Source organism: Macaca fascicularis, chromosome 7, assembly GCF_037993035.2.
Source record: "Macaca fascicularis isolate 582-1 chromosome 7, T2T-MFA8v1.1".
Taxonomy (NCBI): domain Eukaryota; kingdom Metazoa; phylum Chordata; class Mammalia; order Primates; family Cercopithecidae; genus Macaca; species Macaca fascicularis.
The window spans coordinates 38,415,666-38,443,629 of NC_088381.1; the positions used below are offsets into that span (position 1 = coordinate 38,415,666).

Below are 27,964 nucleotides of genomic sequence, written 5' to 3' on the forward strand. Positions count from 1 at the left end.
ATCATCCAGTGCTATCTCATGTACCTTTAAATAAAAATATTAAATTGATATACTTTTGTGATTTGAACATTATTCAATTCCCAGATACAATTACAATGCAAATTACTATTTGTTATTAAAAAAGAGAACATCCATTTTTCTATACCTATCCTTAAAATAAGTAAGAGGTCAATACCTGGAAGGGTTCATAGAATAAAGCTTCAACTCCTTCAGACAGACCTCTAATTAATCCAAATGGGTTTCCAAGTACATCTAACCCCAATACAAGGACATACATCTGTTTCAAGAACTAAAAAAGAAAAAAAAATTTAATTAAGTCCTTCATAACTGTTTTAAGAAACATCATAATAAAATAGAAAAAAAAGAGATTTACTGATAAAATTAAGTTTGTGTTAAAAGAAAGCTGTAGGGAATAACCACCACCACATCCACTAATTGATCTTTTACTCTGTGCCAGGCACTATGCTAATACTTTACAAAGAGCTTTTAAATTAAACAGAACTGGTTTGACACACAGGCTGCCACGTAGCAGTTATGTGACCTTCTACAAGTTATTTAGTATCTAACAGCCTGTCTTCTAATCTATAAAATGGAAGGGTAGGCTGGGTGTGATGGCTGATGCCTGTAATCCCAACACTTTGGAAGGCTGAGATGAGAGGATCACTTGAGGCCAGGAGTTAATGACCAGCCTGGGCAACACAGTGATACCATGTCTCTATAAAAACTTAAAAATTTTTAAGAAGGGAAGTTACACTGTCCTTGCATGGGTGAGTATGCATATTAAATGAATACATAATTCAGTAATTGTTAGTTGTTTTTATTATTACTTTACCATCATTATTATTAATAAATTAGATGGAAAATAATCAATAACCAAAACAAAAAATAAGGGAAAACATATCCTAATTTTAACACGTAACTTTCATAATGTCTGTATATGTCATAGGAGAAAGAACATTCCAGCAGTGGAAGGAAAGGAAATGTCACCCTGCAGTTCCATGGTATAGCAATTGTACCAAAGTGACCTGCAACAACTACTGACTGTCTCTGTGCATACATACTTGAACCACAGAGTAACTGAGGCACAGGGAGGAAGCGGGCTTAGAATTCTGCTTGCAATTCACTAGATTATATTCAGAAACTGTAATCACTGAAGAAATCAAGTGTAATGACTATAAAGTCACTATTCTTTCCCAAAGTGGTAAAAGTATAATTGCAAAGTCAAAAAAGGAACTGGAGGAAAATTTTCAAAAGGTGTATAAAGAGGGGTAGAACTAAAGAAATAGAAATTAATCATTGAAGAAAACCACTAAATAAGGAGATTTCAAACTGAGGTAAATTATATAAACATTACTGCATACTATACAGTCCCATGAAAATGTTTTGATATTTTATGAAGTATATTCCTTATGAAATACTGTGATAGGAAATTACCTGTTCACTGTAATGCCTAACAACACTCCACATAAGCTGATCTCTCTTGTAAAATTGGTATTGAATTTCATAATAAGCAAGCCTGGGAGGAGAAAAAGGAAAGATTCAAAGATACTTATATAAAAAAAAAGGGACTTAAAATTTGAATGACAGCTAATGCTAATCATAGCCTATTCTTTCACAATCGACTTTGTATATTTACCACATAACAATTTATGATTGTCTTAATAATGGTTACTAAATTATAATAAAAACAGTGCACAAGTTTTTCATATATGCATAAAGAGTGAGGAGATTCTTTAAAAGTCAACCATCGTCCCACCGCATAGTGGATTTTAAAGGTTTATTTTCTTATTTCCCACTTTGAATTCTTTCTTTTCTTTCATATGCAAAGATAAAATGTTTAAAACATTTTGTATGCCCTGTTTACACTCAAAATTGTGGAGAAGTATTTCTCTATGTTATTTAAAACTCTACATAAACATTTTAAACAGAAACATATCATGTTACCATGTGGCAGTGTCATAACAAGCAATTCTTCCACTGTCAGACATTTCCAATTTTTGGTAAAATAATTAATGATGCCATGTGTATGTTGAATATAACTATTTGGTTGAACTTCAAGATTAGATTACTTTTTGGAAAGAATTTCCAAAAAGAGAATTACTGGGTGAAAAGCAACAAAACATTTAAGGCTCCTAACAAATGTAGTTTTCCACTTACACCAACAGTATTTAAAAAGTGCCTATTTCGTAGAACCACCCCTGACTAGTATTAAATAGGATTTTAAAATAGAATCGCTCATATTTTAAAATCTTTGATAAGTTGCTTTAATTTGCATGTATTATTTGATAAATAATAACATCATCATTCCTTAATTATCTCCTATTGTTCTCTGGCCACTATACCATTAGAATCTAGGTTTTTCTTATCAATGTTTAATATTAAGATAATAGTCCTTTCTCTGTCATTATATTTTCCCAGTCTTTTGTTTTTAATTATTTTCATGGATTTTGTTGAAAAGTATTTGATTTTTATGTGGTTAAATATATCTTTTATTTTCTATTGAAATATTTTCCACTGCTTTTAAACTTAGAAAGGCATCCTCTATTCAGAGATGTCTTTTTTTTTTGTCTTTTTTTTTTTTTTTGTCTTTTCAGTTTAGGTTTTATGTTTTATCATTCGTTTTCTCTGAAATTTAGTAGTGTACATGTAAGGTAAAAATGATCTACAGGGATTTTTTTTTTCACCCAGATAATTACTTGTTCCAATGCCATTGTTGAATTGCAATTCAATAACAATTTATTTAATGTATACATATCTAGCATTACATATCTCTGAATATAACATGCTTTAAAAATGGTCAATTTACAATATAACACTTAAAAATTCAATTATTATTCTATATCCACGTATTATCTAGACATGAGTAATCAAAGAAAACAAGACTCTTCACCTTATCATTATGAATACAATAAGCATTCCTAAAGAGTATAATCACAAATGGACCAAATTCTCCAACTGTTAAGTAGTAAAGTTATCCTTTTCCTAAGCTAACATTGCACAAGTGGAGAGAATTAATCTCCAGAAACATGACCTTGGTACACCTGCTTTCCAATGTACTCTAACAGAAGTCTTACTTGAATATAAGGTCATCCACATCAGTCAGAGTAGCACCTATGCTTTTCAACAGCAAGTTGACAGACTGAACTGCAAACATTTCCTGTTTTTCTTTGTCTGATCCTTCACCTCCGGAACCCAAAGACAAACTCAAATGCAACTAAAAGAAAAATAATGTTCAATAAATGAAAGCTAAAAGTGAAAATTTTACATATTTAGGATCCAGGTAGTCCAGAAACAAACCAAAAAAAATTTTTCGATTAGAGTCCTAGTGAAAGCTATTATTTGATACTATACATTACAGCAGAACAACCCACTTACACTTGATTCTCTTTGCTTTTTGAAAAAATACAAATTAGTCTGATCCAAAAATAGAGTTCTAATTTTTGCAATGTATATAAATGCCATTGTATTCATATGAAGGAGACCAACACACTTTACAAAAATGTCATAATCATTTTAAGAAGAAAAACATGTCAACTGGCACACAAGTAATCTGCCAGTCAAAATAATAGATAATAACGATAACATGACAATTAAGGTAAGTTAGCAAGTTGTTAAGTTTTTAAAAGTATAATAAGGTTTTCAGTTTCCACAGACCCTCCAACTAAGTATTTAAACATGAGATTTCAGATCCTCATTTAGCTGCTACTTCATACTGAACCATTAGTGTAACAGTGCAAGAAGATACAGGCAAAAGGTAATTCAACATGTGTAAAGTAGATGAATTTCCTTTCTCATTTTGTCATTTCCTAGCCATATTAACTAACTAATATAGAGCTCAAGTAAAGTGGACTTGGGGCAAGGCCAGGAAAGCCTGCGGTTGTTTTTTTCTTTCATGTGACCTTCTGCCCACATGAAGAGTCTGGGAGTGTTGGGATCCAGGAAAGGTAACCACAGGTAAACACTGATCCAGCCTTTCCCTAGGGCATCATTACTATGGGCTATGAAAATAATTGTTGTTCATAATCTTTACCATTAGACTTCATGGCTCAATTGCCACTGTGCCTAAGAACACAAATAGGTAAATTATCAATCATTAATATCCCTCTAGAATACAATATCCATGAAGCTATTTTATACCTCCACAGCAACTTTCATAATAAGCATTCAGTAAATATTTGTTTAAGGTGTGGTTCAATCCCACAAATAACTGATTTTCACTTAAAAGTGAAAAAGAAATGGTATATTACCTATCACATAAAACATTATAAATTTTAAACCTGACACTATCAATGTCTGGTATCACCAAACTGATATACCAATTTAAAATAATAATTTCATTTTAGAAGTCCATTCATTTAGCTGAAGAACTGGTAAATGCAATTAAAAGTAATGTGCTGTAAACAGTTTTTGAGAATGTAAAGGATCATCAATATTTTAAAGAGTTACTTAATTATAAATCTGGCCCATTACACAAGTTTAGAGCATTATGGTTGATAGCATTTGTGAATTTACTAAGCAGTCACCTTCTCCTATAAAAGCTAAAAAGAACAACAAAAGGGAAAAGAGAAATGAGTTCATAAAGTACAAAATCAGGCAAATGAAAGGTATCCAATTTTCCACTCCCTTAGTTACAATCAAATTTTGGAAGGGGGGAAAACACCACATCAACAGTATAGTACCTACTTCAGCGTTTTCGCATTCTGGTTACGGCACCCATTATAGCTCTCTGTTTAGACAGTGATAGTAGTTACAAAGTGCAACCAAAACATTAAATGTTGGCAAGCACTTCTACGCTTAATTAAGAAATGCTTTTGTCAGCTTCTTCTTTGAATAAAGGGGTTATTAATTCAAGACTGGAAACATGCTCTGGTGGTTTCTCTGTGGGAATTATGGCTGTACATGTGTTACAGAGAATTGTCTTAATTATTTTGATTAATCAAATAAAATTCCCACCAAATACATGATGCAACAAATTAAAACCTATGTTGGTCCACAGACCCTTTAAAAAGTTCTACAATAATTTCACTAAATTTTCAAATTAATAATTACAACAAACCTTCACAGGAGAAATATGGAAATGTTCAAAGAAACTAAGAATTGACATATCAGTCATTGAAGTCTCCATTAATTCTGCATTTAGAGCATCAATATCTGGTTGGATTAACTTTGTCTGAAAAAAATAAAATCAAGAATTTCTATTTTAATTATTTTCTCTATTATAGTTAGTTCAAAAAAGGCTGATTTAAATTTTTTTTAATTTTATATTTTTCCCAAGAAATGAAAATTTTTACCCGTTTTCTTTCAGCTTCAGGGTCTGTTGTTGGGGTAAACAGTACAATAATAGCTCCTAGAAACCCCTGATCAATTTTTAAGGCCATTTCCTGAATGAGGACCATAAAATACCTAAGGAAAAAAAATTTAAGATGGAAAAGGATTTCTACCAAATCTTTTAATTTTCGATGTTAAAACTTTGATTTTAGTGAAAAGTCACAGTTATATCTTGTTCCTTCATCTCCTAAAACTTATGTTAATAAGATCAAGGTCTTCTTAGATTGAGACCTTCTCACTGGAGTGAAAGCTTCACTCAGGGTAATATTGCTGCATTAACACTTAGCACTTACAGTCCCAAATGCTACATTCGTCATGTCACAGATGAAACAAATATAACTAGATCATGTAGCATGTATGATCCAATTTTTAAAGTTCACAGTGATTACATTAAAGAACACAGCTCACAAATACGTATCATTTAGATTTCACTTACTATTTTATATTCTAATTGGAGTTATAAAGGGAAGAAGATACTTGAAGAAATTCTACACTTTAAAATATGTAGCGACTACTACTAAAATAAGTTGAAGCATAAAAGATTACTTGACCAAAAGTGAATTAACAGGTTCAGTTGGAAAATACTTTTTACATGAAAGTCACTTTCAAAAAGAGTGAGATTTATTTTCAAAGTAGATTCTCATTTTAAATTCCTTTAGAGCAACAGCAGGAATCTTTACTTACTTGAACTGTAAGACTTTACTGTACTCATTAAATCTTGTGATGACACTCACATCAATGAAAGGCTTGGGCTCTAAGAGGAAGAAGTAACACATGAAAAAAAAATAATGCTTTATACTAGGTCAAACTGATGCCTATTTAACTTTTACAAATAAGTTATATCTATGTCATAACTTATTTCTTTTTACCTGAATCTAAAGCAATAGACTTTGGAGGGGCAACAGGATGAAATACAACAGGGAACATCGCACCTGGCAACTGATTATCAACCTGAAAGAAAAGAAAACCAACTTACCAAGATTTCAAATAATTTAAACTTTTAGTTTCAAAGATAACGTTATAGAAGAGGCCACTACCTTCATCATAATTGTCTGCGTGTATATGTGGTGTAATTAGAAGTTTCATTTTAAACCTGTAAAAGTTATATACTTCAGCAAGGGTAAGGCTTTAAATAAAGGACTATATAAATACTCTCATGATTGTATTAACAGTGTGCAATATGTACATCATTAATGAAAATACTTGTATCTATGGATCCCGCAAGATTTCAATTCTCTATGGTGTAAATAAAACATAAGTGGAAACTGAATATGAAATTAAGGAATAAGGTAAAAAGAAAAAGAATTAAAGTAGGCTAAACAGTACTTAACAGCTAAAAGGAAGGAAGGAAGGGAGGGATGCTGGGAGGGAGCAAGCAAGCATCCAAAAGGAACCTCCAGCAAAGCTCTGCTCTCTGCCCTGAAGAATGACAAAGGAAAATCTTATATGGCGGTCCCATGACAAATTCAAAGGAACATTTAAAAATAACAATCCCAGTGCAAGAAAACCCTTTTGCAAGCTAACTGCTCAAAATTAGTCTTAACAGTCACGAAGTGTATAAGTAAGATGTTGAATAAACAGGATATGTGGAAGAAGGGGAAAAAACATACAAAGAAAAGATACCAATTACAACAATGTAAACTATAAAGTTGTAAAAAAAAAATTTCATTCCCAAGATTTCCAAAGTGATGATAAACACTTATTTGAGGATGACAACGTTACCTGAAGCCAGTACAACCTGGCCCTTAAACTTCTCTGGTGAGAAGACTGCTTAAATTCAATCTGAATTCCTGATAAAAAGTCTCGTTTAATAGGGCAACGAATAGGGAGGCGCATTTCCATTGGATCTTTATCAAAATTGACCTGGAAAAAAAGCACATGGTTTTGTGATGAGCTGATATTAGCACAGTAGCTATTCCATTTTAAATATCTGTTTATTGATCAAATTGAAAAAATCTTTATCTTTGTGTCTCACCAACAGATCTATCTTAAAGTGATCTACAGTTGAGGTCTCTGAAGCAAAAGCACCACTTTTCTACCAAAGTTATTAGAAAAACAAGACAACAATTGTGAAACTTTTCAAGTATAGAAACTATAGTTTAAAAAACATGCTTTATGTAAAAGAAAACTTCTTCAAATAGTTCCAGATAATTCTTTTTTTTTTTTTTCTTGAAACGGGGTCTTGCTGTCACAAGTGCAGTGGCAAAATCACAGCTCACTGCAGCCTCAACCTCCTGGCCTCAAGTGATCCTCCCGCCTCAGTCTCCCAAGCAGCTGAGACTACAGATGTGACACCATGCCCAGCTAATTTTAATTTTTATTATCTTTTTTGTTTAGAGACAAGGTCTCACTATGTTGCCCAGGCAAGTCTCAAACTCCTGGCCTCAAGTGATCCTCCTGCCTCAGCCTCCTAAAGTACTGGGATTACAGGTGTGAGCCACTGTGCCTGGCCCCAAGATAATTCTAAACAAACTCTGTTTTGCAATCAATAATTGATAGCTTAGTCATGTCTGACACTAATTATATAGTTTTTTTTTAATCATTTAAGTATGGCCAAAATTGATGGGGGTGGATGGGGAATGTAACTGGTGACAGTGCTACCCAAACCATCAGACAACAAAGACAAAGAGTAACCAAACTGCATGATTAAACTAGAGCAAGCTGGAAATTGCAGTCAAGCTTCTTCAGACTTCCTGGAGCATAGGTGACTTTTAGTTTTAACTGTGTAAGGGCCCAGGTGGAGTGCATCTTTATTTGTGAATGCCTACTCATGTCCAACAATCACTCACATTTATTGAATTTACTTGAGCAGGTTTTTGTAGGTTTTTCCTGAATGAAATATGTAATTTTACACAGTCTTTATTTAGCAATATGTATTAGTGTCATTCAAAATATTAAAAAAAATTTCAATGAAGCAATCTTAACTTCTCCCTAATCTTTCTGAAAATAAGTTCCTTAAGACTATCTGATTTGTTAATAGAATTATAAAAATATAAAAATGCAATAAAATTATTAAAACACCGATTTAAATCCTGTTTCATAGTATATGATTAAATAACAATCTGTTTTAATTAAAAATACACTTATGTGTATCAGTCATGCCAATCCTATTAAGAAATAAAAGTTTATCTACTAATAAGTTCATTTTTGTACACGTCTTTACTTGGGCATTACAATTTTACTTACTACCACCACCAGGAAAACACACATATAAAAATAAAAAAAAAAAAGAATTTTGGTATACCTCAAAATTATTATCTAGCTTAATCCAGCCATGGTCTCTTGATATTTGATGTTTCTGATAGGATTGTTCCAGTAAGATTATCTGCTTTTGACTAAATGGCTTCCATTTCCGTTTTGGTTTCATCTCCCAAACAACACCAGAACTGAGTAATTCACACAAAAAAATTAAATTAGCAATATGTATTTAGATCTGTGGAACTTCATGCAACTCCAGATTATTGTAACTATTATTTTCCTATGAAAATTACATTAGTATAAGAAACTTCTTAAAGTAACGAACTATACCTGTGTTGTAAGAGTACAAAAATAAAAGAGGCAGGCAAGAAAATAACTTTTTCTATCAATGTTGACATCAATCAATTAAGGGACTGGCAAACTTTTTCTGCAGAGGGCCATATATTAAATAGTCAATATTTTAGGTTTTCTGGACTGAGACAAAATTCAAGTTATTAGATAGGCAACTTAGATACAAAAGAGAGATATTTAATTGATTTAAATAAATTTTTAATTGATGAAATTTAGAATATAAAATAAGAGCAATTCTTAAAAACAAGTCTATTAATGAAAAAATAAACTTCTTTTGTGAAAGTAACATGTCACTTAGTGTTATTTATTACCAAAATCTATCGCAAATGTTCATCTATTAATGGTAATCTGTAATGAGCATCTTTAAAAATACCATTTCACACAGATAGGTGCTGCCAAATACTGACATTGATCAATGAGAATTTATTATTTTACTAGAGCATATATATCACTTGGAAGGCATTTATAAAATTCTATTAAATTATTCTCTTGATATTTGCCTTTTAGTATATTAATACATTACAGGTCAATCACTTCCAATTCAAAGTTAGGTAGAAGCTCCTCAATTGCACAAACGAATTGTGAAATGAGGAAATTTCCTTACACCTGCATTGAGGTCAGAAAAAATGTTGCTGGAACTGGAGTTGCCGGCCATAAAATATATCCTCTCCAAATATATGTGGAAGTGGAGATTTTGCTTCATGTTTTAACTTTGGATAGCACAGGAAGTACATGGAATATCCTGATATTACTTGAGATTCAAACATTAGTGGTCTTCAAAATTGACTATACTGTAGTATAAATTTTTCATACAAGCACTGTCTTCCAATTTTAGCTTGAAATTCATTTAAAAAATCATCAGTTCTGCAATTATGCAACAAAAACTAATTTCCAAAGCCACTATTATTGGTGTTTAATAATAGTGGTTGAGGGTGGTTCTTTTTGTTCAAAAACATTTTAATGCTGGCCCAGAATTCAAAGAGTACAATAAAAAGTTACTGCTGCTAACCCATCAAACTGCTATGTGGTAACACAAGTCAGAACATTCAGATTCTAGTTCTGGCAAAAATTCACAGAACTGATGATAGTTTAGTCCACAAGACTTAATGAAGTTTACTATTTGACACTAGTGGTTTGATAACAAAAGGTGGACTGAAATATTTTCTACTAAGTACCTGCTCACAAATAATACAATAGGCTTTAAATGCTTTACCTTTTCACCAGCTTTATGAATTTGTCCAACTAAGTCTTTTTCTGTTCCACACATATTTTTCCCATAATCAGTTGTATCTATCTTCAGGTTATATTGAATTAGTATTTCATCAGCTTGTTTGAAAATATTCTCACCTATAGTTGTCCTAGGCAAACTATTTATAGAGGTTAATCCTTTAGTCACTTCAAACTCAGTGCTGACTTCTCAAATATACAACTGAACAGTATTGGTAACATCTGTTGACTCATCAAGAGCCAAGGGACACCACTCAATATCATTTGCCTTGTTTTTTAAATTGACTATTGATGTTGTTCGCAATGTCTTCAATTCTTTAAGCAACTGTTCCTACTGAAAGGCTAATGGCCTTAAACAAGCTCATTTTCTCCGATACATTTCTTTAGCTGCTGCAATCAGACATAATTCAATTAACTCACCATTGGTAAAAGACTTAAAAAACTTTCCTGGCTTGGCTAACAAATAAGTCATTCAGAAACTTACTTTGCTTGCAGCCTCATTATTGTTTTTTATATTTGTGAAGATATTCTGTGTGATTATATATTTTGCCTTAAATTTTCTAATTTTTCTGGCCATTGCTTTCCTGTGATTTGGAAATGTTATGGTAAGTGCTTAGTTTGGAAACTATATTGTCAACATATATTGTATTATTTCAGCACAGCTGTAGTTTCATAACATAGTAAAATAATGCTTTTTTAAATAAGAAGATAATCCACATTTCATTACAAAAGAATAACATTCAAAGTCCACTTTTCTCTTGTTTTGATATGATGGATATATATCAGTAATAAAAAAAATGCTGCAGAACAATATGCATGAACTCAAACACGCTGTGATCTGTAATGCACTGAGTAGCAATGTAAAAGCAGCCATGTAAAAGAACAGAAATCACTGTGTCCCAACAAAACATTATTTATGGGAAATAAACTGAATTGCACAATTTTCATGTTACTTTCTTTTAATTTTTTTCAACCATTTACAAATGTAAAACAAATTATTCTTAAGTCAAAAGCTGTACAAAAACAGGCACTGGACTAGATTTGGTTCACAGGCCAAACTTTGCTGGCACGTGAATTAGAGAATACTAAAATCTATAATATTTTACTTTACATAGCTTGTTTATACTAGTCAATGGTAGTGTTAACAATGTTCTAACTATAAAATGTATTTAGAGGATACCAGTCAGTGAAGGCACTGAATAAAATATCTACTATAGACACTATAAATCCAACATTATTCACGATAAAAACTCTGAGACAACTTAAAGGGGAACTTCCTCAACTTGATAAAGAGCACCTACAAAAAACTTATAGCTAACATCATAGGGAGAAACCAGATGCTTTCCCACCAAGATTAGGAACAAGGCAAGTATGTCCACTCTCAATTATTCCCACCTCAACATAGTACTGAAGTCCAAGAAGTGGTAAGACAAGAAGTAAATTTGGGAGTGAAGAAATCAAGTGCCTATGTTCACATTTGACATGACTGTCTAAACAGAAAATCCCAAAGAATCAACCCAAAAACTCTGGTAACTAATAAGAAATTATAACAACATTGCAAAAATATAAGGTTAATATACAAGTCAACTGCTTTCTTACATGCCAGCAATAAACAATTAAAATTTAAAATAAAAACAGAATACCATTTACATTAGCACCAAAGAAACAAACTATGTATAAACACAATCTAATACAAAGTGTATGTGATCTAAATGAGGAAACTACCAAAGTCTTTCAACAAATTATGTTGGAACACCCGGACAGCCACATGCAATAAAGCCAATCTAGACACAGAGCTTTCATCTTTCACAAAAAATAACTCAAACTGGATTAGACTTAAATATAAGTTTGAGATCAGCCTAGACAACATGGCGAAATTCCATCTCCACAAAGAAATAAAAAATATCAGCCTGGCATGGTGGCACGTGCCTGTAGTCCCAGCTACTCAGGAGGCTGAGGTGGGAGGATTGCTTGAGCCTAGCTGGCAGAGGTTGCAGTGAGCGGTGATTACAACACTGCATTCCAGCCTGGGCAACAGAGTGATACTCTGTCTCAAAAATAAATAAATACATACATACATAAAAATAAATAAATATAAAACACAAAATTATAAAACTCCTAGAAGATAATAGGAGGATATCTAGGTAACTTTGGGTATAGTGAAGACTTCTTATATACAACACCAAAAGTGCAATCCATGAAGGAAAATAATTGATGAGTCTGATGTAAAATATAAAACTTCTGCTGTTAAAAACAGTTAAGAGCCGGGCGCGGTGGCTCAAGCCTGTAATCCCAGCACTTTGGGAGGCCAAGACGGGTGGATAACGAGGTCAGGAGATCGAGACCATCCTGGCTAACACGGTGAAACCCCGTCTCTACTAAAAAATACAAAAAACTAGCCGGGCTAGGTGGCGGACGCCTGTAGTCCCAGCTACTCGGGAGGCTGAGGCAGGAGAATGGCGTGAACCCGGGAGGCGGAGCTTGCAGTGAGCTGAGATCCGGCCACTGCACTCCAGCCTGGGCGACAGAGCGAGACTCCGTCTCAAAAAAAATAAATAAAAAATAAAAAAATAAAAACAGTTAAGAGAATAAAGAGATAAGCCACAGACTGGGAAAAAGTATTTGCAAAACATATATCTGATAGAAGACTAGTATCCAAAATAAACAAAGAACTCTTAAAACTCAACATTAAGAAAATAACCTAATTTTAAAATGGACAAAAGATTTGAACAGGTGGCTCAGGAAAGAAGATATATAGATGGCAAATAAGCATATGAACAGATCCTTAACATCATGTCTCATCAGAAAACTGCAAAGTAAAGCAATGACATACTACTACATCCTTATTAAAATAGCGAAAATCCAAAACACAATACCAAATTTTGGCAAGGATGTGGAGCCACAGGAACTCTCATTTATTGCTGGGGGGAATGCAAAATGATGCAGCCACTTTGTAAGATAATTCGGTATTTCTTACAAAACTAAACATACTTTTATCATATGATCCAGCAATCACATTCCTTGGCACTTACTCCAAAGAGGAGAAAAACATATGTCTACACAAAAACTTGCACATGAATGTTTATAACAGCTTTATTCATAATTGCCAAAATGTGGAAGCAACCAAGACCTCCTTCAATAGTTGAATGGATAAACAAACTGGAGTAATAGTCCATTCATACAATGGACTATTTAATAAAAAGAAATGAGCTGTCAAGCCATGAAAAGAAACAAAAGAACCTTAAAAGCATACTGCCAAGTGAAAGAAGTTAATCTGAATATGTTACATACTGTTTGATTCCAACCAAATGAAATTCTGAAAAAAGAAAAACTTTGGAGACAATAAAAAGATCAGCGGTTTCCAAAGGTTTAGAAGAGGAATGGAGGGATTAACAGGAGGAAGCTGAGAGATTTTTAGGGCAGTGAAACTATCTTATATAATACTGTAATGGTGAATACAGCTTATTATGCATTTGTCAGAACTCATAGAATGTACAACACAAAGAGTAATACTTAACGTTAGATACAGAAGTTAGATAATAATGAAGTTAGATAATAATGTAGTATCAGTATTAGCTCATCAATAGTAACAAATGTACCACACTACTGCAAGATGTTAGTAACAGGAGAAAGAAGAGTGTGGGTATATGAAAACTCTTTATTTTACACAGTTTTTCTCTAGACATAAGGCTGCTCAAAAAAAAGTCTGTTTTTTAAAATTATGTAACTGATGTTTTTCCTTTGGAAATCTAGATTTCACTGAATGTGTACCATGTCATAAAAAAGGTACTGAAGTTATTTTAGATAAATTTTTAAATGTTCTTATAAAGGTAAACCTGACAAACTAGGACAGCGTATACAATATTAAAGTAAAAAGTTTTATCAAAGAACAAAACAGAAAACTGGACCTATATAACTAAAAATGATTACCATGTTTAGTTTAAAAATATCATATAATACTGAAATATATAACAAAGAATGCATTGCCTATATATAAATATATTAACATTATATTAATAGTATGTATGATACCATTTATGATCATTAGTTTGTCAGGTGTTGTGCAAAGTTCATTACATAGATTATCTATTTAATTTTCTCCTTAATTTGCTTTTCTTTCCCCAAACATGTGCTTACTGACAGATCCTATCGTGATTATATTTGGTATCACGTCAACCATTCCACCCATCAGCCTCCAAAAAAGAATAAGCGTTTTACCAAATTAAGTGTGATTTTTAAAATCAACTAAATGTTCTAATATTTTTCTTACACAGGTTTAAATAGAACTACAGAAAATAACTGGTCCCATAACTATTACAAAATTCTAAATGGCCACCCATTAAAGATTATGTACTCATATCAAATACTGCCTCCTCTCTGAACCTTTTTTTAATTTGTTTCTGTTTCCCCTGACTCTTGACAGTTTCTCCAACCTCTACTGCACAAACTAGTCACTTATACCTCTGTATTTCCATTGCACACATACATCCTTCTTCGTACATCCTTTCCTTTTCTATTTTTGCAACTCATTACACACACACACACACACACACACACACACACACACACACACACAAGGACAACAAGGAAAGAAACAAACCACTTTTTTCCCCACCAACTGACAACGAGTATTGTGAAGACAAAGACAGCATCTTAGTCATCTTTGTATCCTCGGGGCTTTTCAACGAACAGTTCAAAGAATTATTCAGTAAGTTTTACTGAATAAATATACAGCATACCAAAGTCAAACCAGGTATCTTTTTACTTTCCTCAAATTGGCTATTATGAACTCAATGCCTTTTAAAGGTTTAGGATGTCTTATTTTCCTTCTTGCATACCTGGTTATCCCAATATATGAAACTTCCTGTTTGCTTTCATTGTTAACCAGTGAAAGCCCAAGACTGTGGAGAGACAAGTTTATTTCATAATCAGCCTGTTCCATTTCTTCTGCCTGTAGTGCTTTGGAAACCAAGGCAACATCATCGGTGAAAAGCAAAACTCTCTGGCGCCCATCTAGAAATGATACCCAGTGTATCTGGATGTTTGCATCATATGGAAACTGTCCACATTCATCCTGGGAAAAAGAAAGACTTTTCATTAAACCTGCACATAGTAACTTTTTATTATATAAAATTGAACTATAATAACTGAGAAAGATTGAAGAAGTTTAAGAAGCACTACTAAAATTGAAAAATTCTAACCATCAAAATGACATAAATTAAGTTATAATCTATTTTAAAATATACTCACAAATTATTTTCAAAAGCTAAGACTAATAGTACGTAGGTTTTTAATACCTTAGTTTGAATAACCAATTGAGTGCTGAAAGGGCACAGAGCAGGATTTTCAAGAGGATACTTTGGTGGCACCAATGCAGTAAGATGATTATTTGTCTCCAAGCTGGAGAACAGAATGGTTCAGAAGTTTTATCAGAAATGTAACCTTAGGCCAGGTGTGGTGGCTCACGCCTACAATCCCAGCGATTTGGGAGGCTGAAGCGGGTGGATCACCTGAGGTCAGGAGTTCGAGACCAGCCTGGCCAACATGGTGAAACCCCGTCTCTACTAAAAATACAAAAATTAGCCAGGCATGGTCGTGGGCGCTTGCAATGCCAGCTACTCAGGAGGCTGAGGCAGGAGAACTGCTTGAACCCAGGAGGCGGAGGTTACAGTAAGCTGAGATAGCATCACTGCACTCCAGCCTGGGCGACAGGAGCGACACTATATCTCAAAAAAAAAAAAAAAAGAAAGAAAGAAATGTAACCTCGGACAAAACCAGCCTAGCTTATTTTTATGTTTTCGTGATCTATAACATAGGAAATATTTATGTGAATCACACTGGCGAAGCACTTAAAATGTATGTAGCACTTAAAAATATAAGGCTTTATTTGGTCAGTGTTTTCAGAGGTTAAAATAATAAATTCTACTTCATTCTAGGTTTAATGAAAATAGAACAGTTCATTTCAATAAGCAGTACAAGTACCTACTATGTACTTTCCATTCCATGCTTTCCAGGGGAGAAAACAAAAAACAAAAACAACTGAAGTTACCAAGAGCATAAGAACAGTTGAGCGTCATTAACGTTCAAAATTTACTAATACTTTCAAGGTATATTATATGATCAAAGAAGCCTGCCCAGTTTTTTTATTCTAACAAGAGATCAAATTTTCAAACATACCTATTAAGAAGGTGAATTCTGTATCTGTAAACTACAAAATGTGCTATGTATCTTAGTTCACAGTTATTCTTCCAATATTATTTGACTCTTGTTTTTCATCTATTTCTTGTGTTAAAAATTAAATGAAGTACAATAAAATATCCCCAGGTGATTGTGTTTCAGTTAATTTCTAGCATTTTAAGTTTTACATGTTGATGCAATACTATTCATTGCATGAAGGTTTATGGCTATCACTCCTTCTTTGTCATATTATCATTATCTATTTAATAATTTTGCTTTGAAATGGTCAGAAATTAAAATCAACAGAGGGTGATACCTCCAAAATGGAAAAGTAGAAGCAATGTGGCTTCACTCTTTATCACAGAAAACCAAACATAAACTTCTAGTGCCAAGATTATCACCAGCAATATCCCAGAACTTGAACCTGAGGCCGACACAATTCCTGGAGCCACAGAGAAGAGAAAAGCTCCACGCAGATGGTAAGAGAAATGAATTTCTCTACCTACAATGCCTCTCCCCAAATCTGCTTGGCACTGCATGCAGGAAATTCCTCTTCGGCTCACCATTTCTACACTGGATAAAGTGAGATCAAAGCAGAAAGCCAGCTTCCCCACATCTTGGGTTTTCTTGCAGGAAAACCACTCCTGACTCAGCCCATGGGAAGCATCACAAGTGCCTTAGGAAGAAAAACCCCCAGTGGAGGCTACAGGCAAAGATGGGAAGCAGGATTAAAAACTCCAGCCCAAGAATTTCTGCTCTTTATTTCAGCCAAAGGAGACGCCTATTCAGAGTGGCTGTTCAGCAGCACAACATTGTGGGAGGCACAGTCCATAAATCTTCTGAGGAGGAACCACTGGGCAGCCTTCCTACATAGCTGGGATATCCCCTTTGAGATGCAACCCCCTCCCCACCACTGGGGACAGTACTGCCAAATGTTTCTGAGAACTGAAGCAAACCAGGACTTATGCCACCATCTAGTGCTAATAACAGGAAGCAATAATCTAGGATAAAGGAGGTCCACAGGCAACTGCAACCGACCTCTAAGCAAACATACTCTAGAAAGACCAAAACAAGCCAGAGAACAAACACTGGAATAAATAAACAATCCTTCAGTGTAAAGCCAGAGACACGTATCCACAAAAAGAAACAGCAAGCAGGGAACCATGGCCTCCCCAGATAGACAAAGCAAAGTGCCAGTGACAAACTCTGATAAGACAGCCACGTGTGAGTTCTCAGATCAAGAATTCAAAGTAGCAATTCCAGGAAAGTCAGCAACTTCCAAGACAACACAGAAAAACAATTAAGAAACTTATCAGAGAAACTGAAACAGATTGAAATAATAAAATTAAACAGAAATGCTGGAATGACTAAATAAATTTGCTGAACTGAAAAATGTATTACAGGCTCTCAACAGCAGACTGGGTCAAGTAGAGGAAAGAATCAGTTAGCTCTAAGACAGGCTATTGGAAAATACACAGAGTAGAAAACAGAATAAAAATGAGCAAAGAATGCCTGCAAAATATAGAGAATAACCTCAAAAGAGCAAATCTAAGAGTCACTGGTGGTCAAGAGACAGGTGAGAAAGAGCAAGGGGTAGAAAGTTAATTAAAGAATTTATAAGAGAAAATTTTCCCTATTGGAGAAAGATAGAAATATACAGGTAAAGGTCATAGATCACCAAACAGATTCAATACAAATAAGACTACCCTAAGGCATATAATAATCAAACTCTAAAAAGCCTGTGACAAAGAGAGGACCCTAAAAGTGACAAAAGAAAACAAGCAAATAACATATAAAGAAGCTGCAATTTGTCTGGCAACTGACCTCTCAGGAAACCATGCCCTGCAGGAGGCACTGGGACAACATATTCAAAGTGTTGAAGGGGAAGAAAAACCCTGCAAATGAAGAATATTGTATCCAAAAAAGCTATGTTTCAAACATGACAGAGAGATAAAGTTTTTATCAAACAGAAGCTGAAGGAATTCATTACCTCTAGACCCATCTTACTAAAAATGATAAAAAGAGTTATTCAATATGAAAGAAAATGATGTTAAAATGAAAAAAAAAAAATTGGAGGCATAAAACTCACTGATAAAACTAAGTACACGGACAAATTCAGAATAATCTAACACCATAATTGTGGTGTATAATCCACTCATATATCTAGTATGAAGACTAAAAGACAAATCTATCAAAAATAATAATAATTACAGCAACCTCTTAATATAAAAAAGGTATAAATTGAGACAACAGAATGTCAAGATGTATGGGGATGGACTTAAAAGTGTAGTGTTTTTAGTTTTTCCTTTTTGGTTTCCTTGTTTTCCTTTCTGATCAAAGTCAAGTTGTCATTTGTTTAAAATAATGTATTGTGCCTATAAGATGTTTTTTGTAAGCCTCATAGTAACCACAAAGCAAAAACCTATAATAAATATACAAAAAATACAAAGCAATTAACTAAAAACATACTATCAGAGAAAAACCACTTAACCATTAAGGAAGACAGTAAGAAAAGAAGAAAGAAAGAGGGGCATTATAAAAGAATCAGAAAGGCTGGGCGCAGTGGCTCATGCCTGTAATCCTAGCACCTTGGGAGGCTGAGGTGGATGGACTGCCTGAGGTGAGGGGTTTGAGACCAGTCTGGCCAACATGGTGAAACCCCGTCTCTACTAAAAATTCAAAAAAATTAGCCAGGTGTGGTGGTGTGCACCTGTAATCCCAGCTACTAGGGAAGGCTGAGGGAGGGGAATTGCTTGAACCAAGGAGGTGGAGGTTGCAGTGAGCTGAGATCGCACCACTGCACTCCAGCCTGGGCAACAGAGTGAGACTCCGTCTCAAAACAAAAAACAAACAAACAAACAGAAAACAGAAATCCTATAACGAAATGGCAGTAGTACATCCTTAGTTATCAGTAATAACAATGAATGTAAATAGACTAAATTCTTCAATTAATAGAAATGGAGTGGCTGGGTAAATAAAAAAAATAGGGCACAACTATATGTTGTCTACCAGAAACACACTTCACCTATAAAGACACACATAAGGTGAAAGTGAAGGGATAGGAAAAGATATTCCACACAAATGGAAACCAAGAAAAAAAGAGTAGGAGTAGCTATACTTACATCAGATAAAAAAGATTTCAAGGCTAAGATTGTAAAAAGAGACAAAGTCACTATATAATGATAAAGAGGTCAATTCAGCAAGAGGACATAACAGTTGTAAATATATGTACCCAACATCAGGGCAGTCAAACGTATAAAGAAAATAACAACAGATCTAAAGGAAGAGATACAATATTAATAGGGGACTTCAACACCCCCACTCTCAGTAATAGAGAGATCATCTAGACAGAAAATCAACAAAGAAACACTGGAGTTAAACTACACTTTAGAGCAAATGGACCTAACAGACATATACAGAACATTTTATCCAACTGCTGCAGAATATACATTCTTCTCATCAGCACACGGACCATATGGTAGGCCACAAAACAAGTCTCAAAAAATTCAAAAAAGTTGAAATTATATCAAGTATCTTTTCTGTCCATAATGGAATAAAACTGGAAATCAATAATAAGAGGAAGTTGTAAAGTATAAAAACACATAGAAATTAAATAATATATTCCTGAAAAATAAGTCAATTAAGAAATTAAGAAGGAAATATAAAATTTTCTTAAAACAAATGAAAATGGAAACACAATATATCAAAATCTATAGGATACAGCAAAAGCAGCATTAAGAAGGAAGTTTACAGCAATAAATGCCTATATCAAAAAACAGAAAGATTTCAAATAAACAGCCTATCAATATACCTTAAGAATCTAGAAAAGAATAAACCAAAACCAAAATTAGTAGAAGGAAAAAATAATAAAGATCAGAGCAGAAATAAATAATATTGAGACTAAAAAACACAAAAGATCAAAGAAACAAAAAGTTTTTTGAAAAGATAAAATGGACAAACTTTTAGTTAGACTACAAAAAAAGAGAAAACCTCAAATAAATAAAATCAGGCATGAATAAGGAGACATAACAATTGATACCAAAGAAATACAAAAGGATCATTGGAGACTATTTTGAACAACTATCTGCCAACAAATTGGAAAACAGAAGACAGAGATAAATTTCTGGACACATACAGTCTACTAATAATGAACCCTGAAGAAACAGAAAACCTAACTGGAAGACATCATGTTAAGTGAAATAAGCCAGGAACAGAAAGTTAAACACTGCATGTTCTCACTCATATGTGGTAGCTAAAAAACAGTTGGTCTCCTGGAAGTAAAAATTAGAACAGCAGATACTAGAGGCTGGGAAGGATAGGGAGAAGTGGGGATAGGGAAAGATTTCTTAAAGGATACAAAATTACAGCAAGATAGGAGGAATCAGTTTTAGTGTTCTACAGCATTGTAGGATGACTATAGTTAACAATATTATTATATAGTTTCATATAGCTAGTAGAAAAATGATGCTGAATGTTCCCAACACAAAGAAATGATAAATGTTTGAGATACGAATATGTTAACTACCCTGATCTAATCACTATACATTACAGATATAGCACAACATCATTATGTACCCCATAAGTATGTACAATTATTATGTGTCAATTTTTTAAAATTATTTTAAAAGAAACACAAAGCCTGAGCAGACCAATAACAAGTAACAAGATCAAAGCAATAATAAAAAGTCTTCCCTCAAAGAAAAGCCAAGACCTGATGGCTTCACTGCTGAATTCTGCCAAACACTTAAAAAAATGAACCAATAACCATTCTACTCAAACTCCTCAAAAAAAAACAAAAAAAAACTGAAGAGCAGGGAATACTTTTAAACTGATTTTACAAGGCCAGCGTTAACCTATTACTAAAACCAGACAAAGATATAACAATAACTACAATCTTCAACAAAATACTAGCAAACAGAATGCAATAACACATTAAAAAGATCCATCACATTCTTCTCGTCTCCCGAGTACAAGTCTGCAGCAGGCTCCCTGGTTGTCCGAATCACTGACCTCTCTTCCCAGCTATATTTCCAAAATGTCGCTTTCTAACAAGCTGACGCTGGACAAGCTGGATGTTAAAGGGAAGGTGGTCGTTATGAGAGTCGACTTCAATGTTCCTATGAAGAACAACCAGATAACAAATAACCAGAGGATTAAGGCTGCTGTCCCAAGCATCAAATTCTGCTTGGACAATGGAGCCAAGTCGGTAGTCCTTATGAGCCACCTAGGCCGGCCTGATGGTGTCCCTATGCCTGACAAGTACTCCTTAGAGCCAGTTGCTATAGAACTCAAGTCTCTGCTGGGCAAGGATGTTCTGTTCTTGAAGGACTGTGTAGGCCCAGAAGTGGAGAAAGCCTGTGCCAACCCAGCTGCTGGGTCTGTCATCCTGCTGGAGAACCTCCACTTTCATGTGGAGGAAGAAAGGAAGGGAAAAGATGCTTCTGGGAACAAGGTTAAAGCCGAGCCAGCCAAAATAGAAGCTTTCCGAGCTTCACTTTCCAAGCTAGGGGATGTCTACGTCAATGATGCTTTTGGCACTGCTCACAAAGCCCACAGCTCCATGGTAGGAGTCAATCTGCCACAGAAGGCTGGAGGATTTTTGATGAAGAAGGAGCTGAACTACTTTGCCAAGGCCTTGGAGAGCCCAGAGCAACCTTTCCTGGCCATCCTGGGTGGAGCTAAAGTTGCAGACAAGATCCAGTTGATCAATAATATGCTGGACAAAGTCAACGAGATGATTTTTGGTGGCAGAATGGCTTTTACCTTCCTTAAGGTGCTCAACAACATGGAGATTGGCACTTCTCTATTTGATGAAGAGGGAGCCAAGATTGTCAAGGACCTAATGTCCAAAGCTGAGAAGAATGGTGTGAAGATTACCTTGCCTGTTGACTTTGTCACTGCTGACAAGTTTGATGAGAATGCCAAGACTGGCCAAGCCACTGTGGCTTCTGGCATACCTGCTGGCTGGATGGGCTTGGACTGTTGTCCTGAAAGCAGCAAGAAGTATGCTGAGGCTGTCACTTGGGCTAAGCAGATTGTGTGGAATGGTCCTGTGGGGGTATTTGAATGGGAAGCTTTTGCCTGGGGAACCAAAGCCCTCATGGATGAGGTGGTGAAAGCCACTTCTAGGGGCTGCATCACCATCATAGGTGGTGGAGACACTGCCACTTGCTGTGCCAAATGGAACACGGAGGATAAAGTCAGCCATGTGAGCACTGGGGGTGGTGCCAGTTTGGAGCTCCTGGAAGGTAAAGTCCTTCCTGGGGTGGATGCTCTCAGCAATATTTAGTACTTTCCTGCCTTTTAGTTCCTGTGCACAGCCCCTAAGTCAACTTAGCATTTTCTGCAACTTCACTTGGCATTAGCTAAAACCTTCCATGTCCAGGTTCAGCTAGTGGCCAAGAGATGCAGTGCCAGGAACCCTTAAACAGTTGCACAGCATCTCAGCTCATCTTTAATGCACCCTGGATTTGCCTACATTCTTCAAGATCCCATTTGAATTTCTCAGTGACTAAACATTGTGCATTCTAGAGTGCATATATTTATATTTTGCCTGTTAAAACAAGTGAGCTGTGTTAGCTTAGTTCTTTTTTGATGTAGGCTATTATGATTAGCTTTGTCACTGTTTCACTACTCAGCATGGAAACAAGATGAAATTCCATTTGTAGGTAGGGAGACAAAATTAATAATACATTAAATAAACAATAAAAGTGTCCACTGGGAAAAAAAAAAAAAAAAGATCCATCACTATTATCAAGTAAGATTCATCCTAGGGATGCAAGGATGGTTCAACATATGCAAACTAACAGGATACATGACATTAATAGAATCAAGGACAAAAACCACATGATCATTTCAACAGATGCTAAAAAAGCATTTGAAAAAAACTGATATTGCTTTATGAGAAAAGCTCTCAACAAACTAGGTACAGAAGGAACATATCTCAAAATGATAAAGGCTATATATAACAAACCCACAGCTAACATCATACTGAAGAGGGAAAATTTGAAAGCCTTTCCTCTAAGATCTAGAACAAGACAAGGATGCCCACTTTCACCATTTTTATTTTACATAGTGAAGTCCTAGTCAAAGCCCTTTGGCAAGAGAAAGAAAAAAAAGGCATCCAAATTTGAAAAAAAAAAAAAAAAGTCAAATTATCCTTATTCACAAACAACACATTATATTTAGAAAAACCTAAAGACTCCACACACATTAAAAAAAAAGAAAAACAAAACCAAACCTAACCAAACAGATAAATTTGGTAAAGTTTCAGGATATAAAATCAGTATATAAAAATCAAATGGCTGGGCACAGTGGCTCATGCCTGTAATCGCAGCACTTTCAGAGGTCCAGGCAGGTGGATCGCTTGACCTCAGGAATTTGGGGCCAGCCTGGGCAACATGGCAAAACTCCATCTCTACAGAAAAAAAAAAAGCTAGGCTTGATGGTGTACAACTGTAGTCCCTGATATTCGAGAGACTGAGGTGGGAGAATTACTTAAGCCTGGGAGGTTGAGACTGGAGTGAACCATGATCACACCACTGCACTCCAGCCCAGGTGACAGAGCGAGACTCTGTCTCCAAAAAAAAAAAAAAAAAAAAAACCAATTGCATAGCTTTATGCCAACAACAAACAAACTAGAAAAGAAATCAAGAAAGCAATACCATTTACAATAGCTACGAAAAAAAAATATGTAAAATACCTAAGAATAATATTTGACCAAAATGTACAAAGCTATGAAACACTAATGAAGAAAATAAAATAGGACACCAAAAAATGAAAAGATATCCCTTATTCATGGTTTAAAAGAATTTAATATTGTTAAAATATCTCTACTACCCAAAGCGATCTACAAGACCAATGCAATCCCTATCAAAATACCAATGATATTCTTTACATAAACAGAGAAAACCTAAAATTCATATGGAACCTGAATAGCCAAAGTAATCCTGAGCAAAAAGAATAAAGCTAGACACATCACACTAACTGACTTCAAAATATACCAAAGTTATAGTAACCAAAACATTATGGTAATGGCATAAAAACAGACCAATGGAACAGAACAGACAACCCGGAAATAAATCATGCATTTACAGCCAACTCATCTTCAACAAAGGCGGCATGAGAATATACCAGAAAAAGATAGTGTCTTCAATAAATGGTGCTGGGAAAACTGGATAACCATATGCTGCAGGAGAATTAAACTAGACCCCTACCTCTTGCCATATTCAAAAATAAAACTGAAATAGATTAAAGACTTAAATTTGGGACCTGATACCATAGAACTATTTAAAGAAAACACTGGGAAAATGCTTTGGGACACTGGTCTAGGCAAAGACTTTTTGGATAAGACCTCAAAAGCACAATCAACACAAGTAAAAACATATAGGATTACATCAAGCTTAAAGGCTACACAGTAAAGGAAACAATCAACAGAGTAGAGACAATATACAGAAAGAGAGAAATTATTTGCAAACTATCTGTCTAATAAGAGATTAATAACCAGAAAACATAAGGAACTCAAAATACTCCACAAGCTTGGCGGAGTGCTTTGAATTCCTTAAAAAAAAAAAACAAAAAAAAAACCTGATTTAAAAACAGGCAAAAGATCTGAATAGGCATATCTCAAAAGAAGACATACAATGGCAAACATCTATATGAAGAAATGTTCAACACTACTAAACACCAGGGAAATGCAAGTCAAAACCACAATGAGATTATCTCACCCCAGTTAGAGGCTTTAATTAAAAAAAAAAAAGATAGATGTTGGCATGGAAGTAGAGAAAGGGGAACACTTGTATAGTGTTGATGGGAATGTAAGTAGAGCTACACAGAAAACAGTATGGAGTTTCCTCAAAAAACTAAAAATAGAACTATAATCCAGCAATTCCATTGCTTGGCATATATCCCAATGAAAGGAAATCAGTATATTGAAGGGATATCTGGAGTCCCACATTTTTTGCAGCACTATTCACAGTAGCTAAGATATGGAACCAACCTAAATGTCCATCAATAGATGAATGGATAAAGAAAATGTGCTACATATACAGAATGAAGTATTATTCAGTAATAAAAAATTACTGAAATCCTGTCAAATATTGCAGCAATATGGATAGGACTGGAGGTCATATGTTAAGTGAAGTCAGTCAGGTACAGAAAGACAAATAGCACGTGTTCTCACTCATATGTGGGAGCTAAAAAAAAAAAAAAAGTGTATTTTATTTTATAGAGAGTTGATGTTGGTTACCAAAGGATGAGAAGGGGATGGGAGGGAACAAGAGAGGTTGGTTAGTGGGTATAAAAATATAGTCAGAAGGAGTAAGATCTTGCGTTAGCTAGTACAGTAGGGTTACTATAGTTAACAATAATGTATTTTATAGCTCGAAATAGCTAGAAGAGAAGATTTGGAATGCTCCCAACATAAAGAGAAATGTTTATGGTGGTAGATATGCCAATTACTCCAATTTGATTATTGCACATTTTATGTATGTATCAAAATATCACATGTACCCCTCAAAAATGTACAACTATTATGTATGAATTTTTAAAAAGAAAGAAATTAAAATCAACAACTTTACTTTGATTTTACTTCCATTTGCTTGTTAAATCTCTACCATCTCTCTTCATGGTTGTAATTTTCTGTTAGCGTGGCTGAAACAGAACTCTTGTAAACAACTTACAGTTAAATCTTATTTTTTAATTTAATCTGAATGTTTTTATCTTTTAATAGAATTTAAACCATTTTCATTTACTGACATAACTGATGGGAAGCATGGTCTAGTAGAAAAAGTTCACAGACTTTGAAGTCAGATAGATCTGATTTTGAATTCCAACCAGCAGTTCAAAGTTCCTATCATAAGAATTAGTGATAATATATAAAAAGCATCAATATATGATATGTCCTCAATAAAATATATCTGTCATTTATTATATACTTTCTTAGGTTTCTTTCTTTTACTGTAATGGCAAAGTTTTACTTATTTTCATTTTCTCATTGTTTTGAAATTCCTTTCTCACTGATTTCAGTTCTACTAATTGACAGCTTTTTTAAAAAGATATAATCTTTATCATTTCTCCAATAAAATTTAGGATTAAATGGGATATAAATATATAGTATGCACAGAATATAGTTTCCCCTCTCCCCTTACACTTTATTTTGCTGTCTTTGTCTTTTATTTCACCTTGCTTTCTCTTATTTCATAGTATCATGTCTTTATAACTTAGTTGAGGATGCCAGGCATACATTTTGAAATGCTGCTTCTGGTCCTGTAGTAAAAAATTTTTCAGAGGTACAACTGCCCTCTGAATCAACAGGATAATGCTACCTTTTTCTAACGAAGTATTTTTTTCATAAAGTCCATGTTGGGATTTTTTCTGTTTATCATACTTAAATGAGGAAAGATCTGTGTAAACCTAGTGTTTGCCAACAATGTATGATTTTCTTTGAACTCCCCTGTCATGTCCACTAGGGCCTAAGCAGAACTCCCTTCTTTGATCAACTGAGTGGACAAGGACATGAACAATTTCCTTGCTTATAGCTCAATTTTCAATACATGGCAGACTATCTGCTGACTGAGGTGGAATCACCCTCTCCTCCTACTGTCTCATTCGCTAACACCAAATAGAAGAGGAACATTAAAAACTGAAATCCCTGACCATGCTGTTAACAGAATTCTTCCTGGATCTGCTTCTATAAGCAGACCTTTATATCTTCCTCCAGAAGGTCACTGCCACCTTCTCTCTAGTATCTATATGCTACTTACTGGGAGCTACAGTTGCTGAGTAGTATCAAATGTGAGGAGAGAAGAAATGAGGATAATTCAATAACTGCTGGCCACTTACCATTTTAAAGCAAAAGTCAAGAAAGACTTTTAACAGCTGGCATTATTGGACAATGAACAACGCACAATGACACTATATAAACTCTTTCATCATGGAATATATTCATACAGAAACTGGATGATCTATTACTAATGCAGGAGCAATTCCTATATCAGATGAGAGGCTGGTATATGAATTCTTTGGGCCCTTTCAGAGGCTAAGAGTCTAAAAAATAACATATTTTATCAACTCAGTTACCTAAATATTGTTTCAATAAATATTTCACTAAATTTCTTACATGCAATAATTTGCATCTATCAGACTCCATTAATTAACAAAATATATAGCTGTGCTTAGGAAAACATGCTTTAAAAACTCATAGCCAAAAGTGGCAGAGGTATGCTCAAAATAAAGTTGTTTTCAACTTAGTCTTACAATTCCTTCATTTTAAAATTGGTAAATAAAAAAGGTGCTTTACTGGTCTTTAGGTGGGCAAGATAAAGCAGGTCTATTTTTTTTAATTGTAATTAAATTACTTTGATTGATCTAATATAATATACTGGTTTGAACTACAGTATTTGCCATCTAAAGTCCAAAAGCTACTTATGCTGGAAATACTTCCAATTCACTTCTAGTTCAGTTAGGACAAGGAGTCATTGAAGATAGTTTCTCTACTTCCTTCACTGGCAGGTACCTCACAGAGCACTCATTCACATCAAATGATACCTTTAACAGATCATGTTCCCCAACATTTGCTGCATATGTCCATGTAAGTTTTCTGGTACCAGTAGGATCTGCCCAGGCAAAAAGTCGAGCTTGTCTTGGCAGCAAGACCATTTCTTCTGGTGACCCACTGAAGCAT

At 34.4% G+C, this 27,964-nt stretch overlaps 1 protein-coding gene and 1 pseudogene across 8 annotated transcripts in view; one reads left to right on the plus strand and one right to left on the minus strand.

The window, feature by feature from the left end:
• VPS13C (vacuolar protein sorting 13 homolog C) overlaps window positions 1–27,964 on the minus strand; it is a 189,598-nt gene that overhangs the window by 23,395 nt on the left and 138,239 nt on the right. For all 8 annotated transcript variants that reach the window (XM_005559702.4, XM_015452896.4, XM_005559700.4 and 5 more), the window contains 11 exons: window positions 27,829–27,955; window positions 14,943–15,178; window positions 8,573–8,714; window positions 7,051–7,191; window positions 6,198–6,279; window positions 6,013–6,082; window positions 5,292–5,403; window positions 5,057–5,170; window positions 3,075–3,214; window positions 1,435–1,516; window positions 176–289 (listed from right to left, as the gene is read on the minus strand). In XM_005559702.4, the coding sequence (XP_005559759.3) occupies window positions 176–289; window positions 1,435–1,516; window positions 3,075–3,214; window positions 5,057–5,170; window positions 5,292–5,403; window positions 6,013–6,082; window positions 6,198–6,279; window positions 7,051–7,191; window positions 8,573–8,714; window positions 14,943–15,178; window positions 27,829–27,955 (1,360 nt within the window). The remainder of the gene's footprint in view (window positions 1–175; window positions 290–1,434; window positions 1,517–3,074; window positions 3,215–5,056; window positions 5,171–5,291; window positions 5,404–6,012; window positions 6,083–6,197; window positions 6,280–7,050; window positions 7,192–8,572; window positions 8,715–14,942; window positions 15,179–27,828; window positions 27,956–27,964) is intronic.
• LOC102144820 (phosphoglycerate kinase 1 pseudogene) lies at window positions 19,115–23,019 on the plus strand (annotated as a pseudogene).